The sequence below is a fragment of the Anarrhichthys ocellatus genome, unplaced genomic scaffold (genome assembly GCF_004355925.1).
Source record: "Anarrhichthys ocellatus isolate YVR2014 unplaced genomic scaffold, GSC_Weel_1.0 scaffold2268, whole genome shotgun sequence".
Classification (NCBI taxonomy): Eukaryota; Metazoa; Chordata; class Actinopteri; order Perciformes; family Anarhichadidae; genus Anarrhichthys; species Anarrhichthys ocellatus.
This window is the reverse complement of record NW_022282242.1, coordinates 1-8,135: the sequence shown is the minus strand read 5'-3', so window position 1 is coordinate 8,135 and position 8,135 is coordinate 1. Positions and strand designations below refer to the sequence as shown.

General features: G+C 40.2%; 1 protein-coding gene across 1 annotated transcript; it reads left to right on the top strand.

Moving 5' to 3' along the window:
- The first annotated feature begins 1,701 nt into the window (after positions 1–1,701).
- On the top strand, positions 1,702–5,691 carry atf4a (activating transcription factor 4a). Its single transcript, XM_031840077.1, has 4 exons — positions 1,702–1,847; positions 3,169–3,333; positions 3,558–3,827; positions 4,015–5,691. The coding sequence occupies exons 2-4, from the start codon at positions 3,294–3,296 to the stop codon at positions 4,839–4,841; spliced, it is 1,137 nt and encodes a 378-aa protein (XP_031695937.1). The 5' UTR covers positions 1,702–1,847; positions 3,169–3,293; the 3' UTR covers positions 4,842–5,691.
- The last annotated feature ends 2,444 nt before the right edge of the window (positions 5,692–8,135 follow it).

Sequence of the window (8,135 nt, the reverse complement as noted above, 5' to 3'; positions counted from 1 at the left end):
GCAGGGGATGCTTTAGGGCGGGGCTTACAGTGATTGACAGGTCTCTACCAGAGACGTATACGGAGTCTCTACGTCACTCCTCCTCAGTCCAGATATGGTCACTTCCTGTTCACTGGTTGATAAAAATTACTTCTGGGGTTACAACAGTGATCCCTGTACCTTTACACCTGAGCTCAGGATATTAATACAGTATTAACACCATATTTCACTCCCACAGTTTATTTGATTGAATCTGAAATAGCAGAACCGACAAAACAAGGCGGATCCACCTTAAAGCTACAGGTTTAAACGTGTTAGTGAGCAGGATTCAGTGAGTTCAGAGTTCAGTGATCTCACACGAGTAACTGGAAGCCTGCCGTTTCAGAGAAGGAGACTTCTTGTGTCTTTGTGTTCTGTGTTTTGTAAATGATTTCAAGACTTTACATTTGTGTTGTGGTGTTTTTAACACTTTAAATATTTGGTACATGTTGTCATGGATGAGTGAGCTCTAACCTAAATATGTAAACAAATCAACAGGAAGTCATTATTTATTAATTACACTACATTCAATCTTATAATGATCCAAATAAACAGAAATAAAACATTTAAATGAAAACAGGAAACTGAAGGATGGTGTCACAATGACGTGGTGAGAGAGGTGAGGTATCTAACACACAGACACATGCACAAACACACTCACGCACACACAGACACTAACACACTCAAGCGCACACACACACTCGCAGACACATTCACGCACACACACTCACACACGTACACACACCTTCCTCCACAAGAAGTTAGTTTTCAGCATAAATCCCAGATTGTTCTTCCTTCAGACCATCATAATATGAAAATATATTTGTCATATTAACACTAGAAGGGATTTTTGTCTTGTTTGAACAAAACAAACCTCCTGCTTTCTAATAATCTCTATAAACATTTAAGGACTGTCCTTGTTAAAACCTGCAGCTCGCCAGCAGGGGGCAGTCCAGCTCTTACCCCGCGTGAACCAGACGAGTTCATCAAGTCTAACCAGCAGCTGCAACGAACTCTCAGCTGGAAGGCGATAGAGTACACCGATGTGAACTTTTTCTTATTATATAGTGACGTTATTGTCCACAAACATGATGTTAAAATAGCTCATGAATACAGTTCGTAGTCTAAATCTTTTGTGTGTTGGATTTAATTTAATCCCAGATACGGTTATTTAATAAAGGCACCGGAAATAAAACATAATTAAAGATATTAAACTAATATAAAAAAGAAAAGAAAATTATAATAATTAATTTAACTAAATTAAATGCATTACGTGTTGTTTTAGTGCCCCCCCCCTATTAGTCATTAACATTTATAAAAGACTAAAAAACTGTTTCCTTTCTCATTGTTTACATTTTGCATCTGACCTACATTCTGAGGAGTGGAGCACGCTCCTGTTTAAAGCTCCATGTGGATCTATTTTGTCAGCTGTGTATAGACGTTATGCATCCAACCACAATCACAAACCACATTCAAGCGCAGTAATCGCAGCGGTGTTTGTGTAAACTGTCCAGCTGTGAGATGGTTATTGCTTATGAATTAGTATTTTCCTCTGAGAGGAGGAAACTCTTCTGATACCTAAGAACGAATTGCCCCCGCGGAGTGATACCGCGGAAGCAGACAGTCGGCAGTGTTTCGGCTCTTTATATAGCTGTGGGACTCTCTCCGCTCGGTCTTCGTCGCCACGTCTTGCATCGTAAACATCAACTCCCGGTGAACGCTGTCTCGTGCCAAAATGGCAGTTTAACGGCGCGCAGCGGCTATCTTTGCAGCGGCAACAATCCGGCAGTGCAGCGGCTAAGTGCTCCGGCTATTTCTTGCAAAATGGCGTAAGTATTTATTCATTTTAATTTACGACACTTTCACCTCCGTGGTGTCACATTACAAGCTGTCAGTTAAGTCCCACCGTGGGTTGTTTCCGGGTTTGTTATGTTTACCATCGTCTCTGTAAACGGCGATAGCCTTTTAAAGCCCCCTCCATTTTAAACAGTTTGTATGTATTCCACCGCGACAGAAGGTATTCGTCAACATCGGTTAGTGTTTGTATGTATATTAAACACTTGACAACGTGGCGTGTCCAAAATGGCGCGCATTGGCTCTCACAGATGGCTCTCTGTTGTGAAAATGGCGGTTGCCCCGCCCATGACGCACAGGAGGTGGGCGGGGTCACCGGGCCCAGTGGCATTATGACCAAATTAGGAGATGTTATCCCCCCCCTGGTAGAGGGCGGTGGGGTGTGTCTCCATGACGTCACCTAAATGGAGGCGATTAGTCTAAATATAGCCCCCCCCCTCTCCATATGTTAATGACGTTAACAGCCTTAACGACCAAAGCACGCGCTAAACTAGAGTATAAAGTCAAAGAAGCTTAATTGTTTCCGGAAGTGAAGATAATCTGTTAACAATACAATGATTCAAATAAACTAATTCTTAAAATTAAACACATGTATAAGGTTAAAATATATTAGAGGAAATTATGGTGTAAAATATACTTAAATAAATAATAAGTAATTAAATTAGGAGCACAATGTTAGTTTTAATAGTGGATGTTTTTGTCTAAATATCAAGCTCCATTTATTTTTATTATTGTATTTTATTATATATTGTGCATTTTTACATTTAATGTTTTATTAAACTTATACATGAAAATACTTTTTTAAATAATGTAATTAAAATGTAAAATATATAAAAGGAAATGATTGGATTAAAAAGTTAAACATAGTTGGGTCATGTAATTAAACATCAAAACATAATCATAGTTTTAATAGCTGATGTTTCTGTCTAAATATCTGTAGGTTTACTTTTAGACATTATACATGAAAATACTTTTTCATATAATGTATTTAAACCCAAAAAAAACACATTTTCCATCAGCAGGTCAAACTTAAAAAATATAAACAAAGATTTAAAAAAATAAGTGCAAACACCATTTATAGATACTTTATTTTATATTTAAAATATTATTATTTTAAAATATTTTATATTTTTAAATATTATTTTATATTTTTTTTATTATATACATATAGACGTGTCATAATATTCTCATATAGTTTACATATATATTTGCTCTTTTCTGATGAACCTCTTCATATCAGTTATTAAGTGTTTATGCTCGTATTTAACCCTTTAGTGACCGTGTCTTCTTCCTCAGGTCTCCCTCGGGATCAACACACAGCTTTGCTGCCGTCGACAGCAGAACCGAACCTCTCGACCCGCTGACGTCATCGGGCTCGTCTTTGTTTTTATTCACGCTGAGCAACAGAACCAGAAGCAGTCATGACCCTCTGCCTGGAGGCCGTGGAGGCCCTGTACTTAGGTTGGTTTCATGTGATGATGAACTAAATGTTGAGCACGAGATAGACGGATACTTTATTAATCCTGCAAGGGATTACAGGTAGAGCAATACGAATAACACTGGACAGGATGAACCAAATGTCTATTTGGTTCATCTCGTTTATTTAACGTGTGTCAGACATGGTTTGAAACATAATCAGGATTTAGTGCATAAATCTGATATTAAATGAGTGTTTATGCCTTCAGGGCCCTCGTTTCTGACGGCTGACCCCATGGGGCCCCCTCTGGACCAACATGAAGAAGAAGAAGAAGAAGCTCTTTCTCCCTCCTCCTCTCTAGAGGGGAAGGCTCCAGCTTCACCCCCTTTCTCTTTCACCTCCTTCCTCTCTCCTGCCTCCTCGACTCCCCCCACCCATCCCTCCTTGTTCCTGGGAACCAAGGCCGGAGGGGACTCCTCGTCCCTCCCCTGGCTGGGAGCCAGCGACCTGCTCGACGCCCACATCGGAGCAGACGACGGTGAGACTTTAAATACTAAATAAGACGTAATGAGGATCACTAGTACTGCACCAGAGTAGAGGAGTTGCATACTAACAGGAGCTGGTTTACTGAGTCAAATTACAGACTTGGGAATGCTTTCATGCCGTCTGCAGATGTTTTAAAGGACCCGTTGAGTGTCAGTGAAGCTAAATCTCTTTGTCTGCAGATGATGCTTTTGCGGGCATGGACTGGATGTCGGAGAAGATCGACCTGAGTGAGTTTGACCTGGACTCGCTCATCGGCTCGTCAGACGAGTGTCCCGGCTCCCCCGAGGATCTCCTGGCCTCCCTCGACTCTCACGTGGACCTGGACGTCGACTCCTTCGACGCGACCGCGCCAGACGACGTCGGTGGCGGTCTGGAGCTCGGGCTCTCACTGCCCGGCATCCTGGAGCTCCCTCTAGCCGCGAAGACTGAGACCGAGGTTGCTCCTGATCAGCAGGTTGTTACCAAGTCTGAGCCTCCTCCGTCTCTGGCCTTCACTCTGGAGCTGGGCAGTGAGGTGGACGTCCTGGACGCAGACAAAACACTGCTGGCTCACCTCACCGCCCCCGTCATTCCAGATCCCAGTGGAACCATTCAGACCATCTCTCTCGTGGTGGTCCTCACCACCGAGGACGAGCCCCCCCTCATGTCCGTCGCCAACTCACCTGTTCGCCTCCCGAAGTCTCCGACAGCTGGTTCCTCCAGGACCAAACCCTACTCCAGACCAGAACCCTCCTCCTCCAAGACCCCCAAGGTTAAATCGGTGTCCGGCGCTCCCAAGGTGGAGAAGAAGCTGAAGAAGATGGAGCAGAATAAGACGGCGGCCACTCGCTACCGGCAGAAGAAGAGGGTGGAGCACTCCGTCCTGAACACGGAGTGCGAGGAGCTGGAGAAGAGGAACAACGAGCTGGCGGAGAAGGCCGAGTCCATCAGCCGAGAGATCCAGTACCTCAAGGACCTGATGGAGGAGGTCCGCAAGCGCCGCGTCAAGTCCAGACCGGTGGCGTAGAAACCAGGATGTTGTTTAAAGAAGAAGAAACGTCGCGCGAGGGTGGACGAATGAAACGCACCACTGAGCATTGTTTAAACCGTCTGGAACGGACACACTCCCAGCATCACTTCTTACCTTGTTTCCTGCGTCCTTTTCTTTACCCCATGTCCACTTCCTCTTCTTCACAGCTTCAGTCCAGAAGGAGGCCTCGCTGTTTATGAGTTCCTGATATAACACGGTCGGCGTGTGTTCTCGTGTGTGTACATAGTGTTCTCCTCCTCTACTTGCTGATAGTTTATTTAATGCTGGATTAAAAACCTGCTGTTTGCTCTTCTTTTTCTAATGAAGATCTGTCGGTACTCTGACGCGTTCCGTGTGCTTCACTCATTCACAACATGTCGACTCAAGACGCTGGAATTAAAAGAGTTAAACGGTTTTTAAAGTTAAATTGATTTTAAAACTTAGTCGATGAAGCTTCTAACGAAGTATAAAGTAAATAAACTTTCTGTAAACTTTATGGAGTTAACATGAATACCAAAAATAAATAATTACATTTTCATGTTCTTAAATATGAATATATTTGGTTATTTTTGATTAGCAGTCTATTTAATATGTAAATAAATTGGTAAAAGGCTGCAAACTATTTCATTATTGATCTGCAGATTATTTTCTAGATTAATCCTCTGATCTATAATAGTCCATGTCTACAAATATCTTGTGTCAAAAATATCTCATTTTAGAGTCTGGGATAAAAAGAACCTGCTTAAATGACGAGTGTATAACTCAATGTTTCAGCTCTGATGTCTCTAAATATGTAAATATATAATGTGTCTGCTGTAGGAAAGAATAAAGAACTGTTGAGGAGAAATGAATGAATCCTGCTGAACTTCTTCCACTGGACTCAGAGCCGTCCTAGTGTTTACATGAATCAGCATTTATCAGACTAGTTGAATACAGAAAAGGGTGTGAACACGAGATTACATCGAGTAGAAAAAGACTATCCTTAAATGCTGGTCTTAAGCAGAGTAACAAATGTGTCGTATACACATATATGATGTGTATATACATGAAATAATATATACGCTAATGTTTAAGTGTGAGTTCAAGTTGTAACTTAAAGCTGCTGAACCTACAGCCTCCTGTCAGGAAGTGAGAGACACCAGACGAGTGTGTTATGGGAAGAAGACCAGACGATACTCAGACGGAGGTGTGTGTGTGGGGGTGTGGTCACATGTGTAGTGTTTTATCTGGTTCCGTGTTGGAAGAAGTACTCTGAAGTTTTACTTAAAGTAACTGAGGAACCTTTACTCGGTTGTGAACCGGTCTCAGTTTGATCCTCTCTTAGTGTGAAGAAGCAGAAAGTGGAAATACTCAAAAAGTACTTTCCTTTAAATGTACTTTACTTTCCACCACTTTAATCCCTCTGAGAATACTTTGGTGTAGAATCTCTGAAAGTGATACTGACATGTGTTTGTTTCAGAGTCAATGCTGACTGCTGTGTTAATGTGGTCCAGGAAGCACACACACACACACTCTCTAGCCTATAGAGATATATATATATATACAGTATATTTATATATCTATGTATGTATATATAGAGATATATATATACAGTATATTTATATATCTATGTATGTATATATTCGCCTGTAAATATATGAATCTGATGTCAAAGTACGTTTATTTTGGTTTGCTTGTGTTCTCACACGACAGACACTGTGAACAAATGTGTCGTCGCTCTTTAGTGGAAATACATCTTCTCAATCTGTGGACCTCAGTAATGAGCTCAGCTGAAGACCAGCACCAGGACTCACTCAACTGAAGACCAGCACCAGGTCTGGGTCAAGTTGACAAACAGTAAACAGGGTAAAGCTGCTGACGTGGACTTTATTCTGCTGTTGACAGCAGCAGCCTCCTCTGTGCTTCATCACCACAGCCTGATGTTGATCAATGTGCATTCACTCTTATTACATATTCACTCAAATCTTCTCATTTAATGAGATAAAAACACAAGAATGAAATGTTTACGACAGAAGTTAAGAGCAGATGAGCCTCTGAATCATCACATATATAATAAATGACACCAAATAACTAAATAATAAATACGCTCCCATCTGGAACTATCCAGACTTTTTAATTAATAGAAAAAACACAAAATCTTTCATCCTGGACTTAGAAATACAACTTTCAGGTCCATCATGAGGCCCCAAAATACACATATACAGTATATACTGTATATATTGTATATTATATAATATATACATATATTTTAAATTTGATATTTCATATACAAAATATAAAATGTAAACTATAAAATATAAATTGTAAAATATAAAATAAGATATAATGTAAACTGGGGTGAATAAATATGCAGGACTGTGCTATTATTCTGAGCGTATATACGTGATACAAAGCCGACTGTAGCATCAAGATATCACTTTATTTGAGACGTGTGTTTGTGAGTTAATATCAGACAGGAATAGAGCGTCACATCGAGTCACATGTCTTTACAGTAGACTATGAATAAACCAGCAGCCTGACTGAGTTTCACTGTCTGCTGATCCAAAATATCATCGAGTCATTTAATCTGAAATATAGCTGACGATTGTCTCAACAGAGAGCTATTCAAGCCTTCACACTGGGGATCTGAGCAACAATTACAATTTTTTATTGCGATTAATCGCATGATTTATTTGAGATTAATCGTGATTAATTGGTTTGCAAACACTTTAAACACATCAGGTTCTTGTTAGCAGCAGTATTCCCTTTACACAGTATCAGTTATAACACAGTTATAATGATTCTGATCATAGATATTCAGCCGGTGTTCATAACTTTATCTTCATGTGTGTAAGAGATGCAATTTAAATATACTTCTTGAAAACTGCAAACATATCTACGTCATGTTTTTACGTTTGTTAAATTCTCAGTAGTGATACTAAATGATGCTTATTATACATATTACAAACAAAACACTTTAAAAACTCGGGATTGTTATAAATGTACGTTGGTACAAAGAGGGTGATAAGAAGCTGTACAACAAGGAGGGCCTTAGGACCCAGGGGAGTGTAGGTGAAGGAAACAGGAAGAGACGGAAGAGACGCCACACAAACAGCTGTTCACCGCTCGCTGCCGGTTCTTGTGTTAAAAATGTCAGTTTAATAATAAAAAAATAAACTTTGTTAACGCGTGATAAAATAATTGTCGGTGTTAATTAATGAATGCGTTAACGCGATAATAACGCGTCAACTTGCCCAGCACTAATATATATATATATATATGTATATATATATATTATGACTATATTATGAT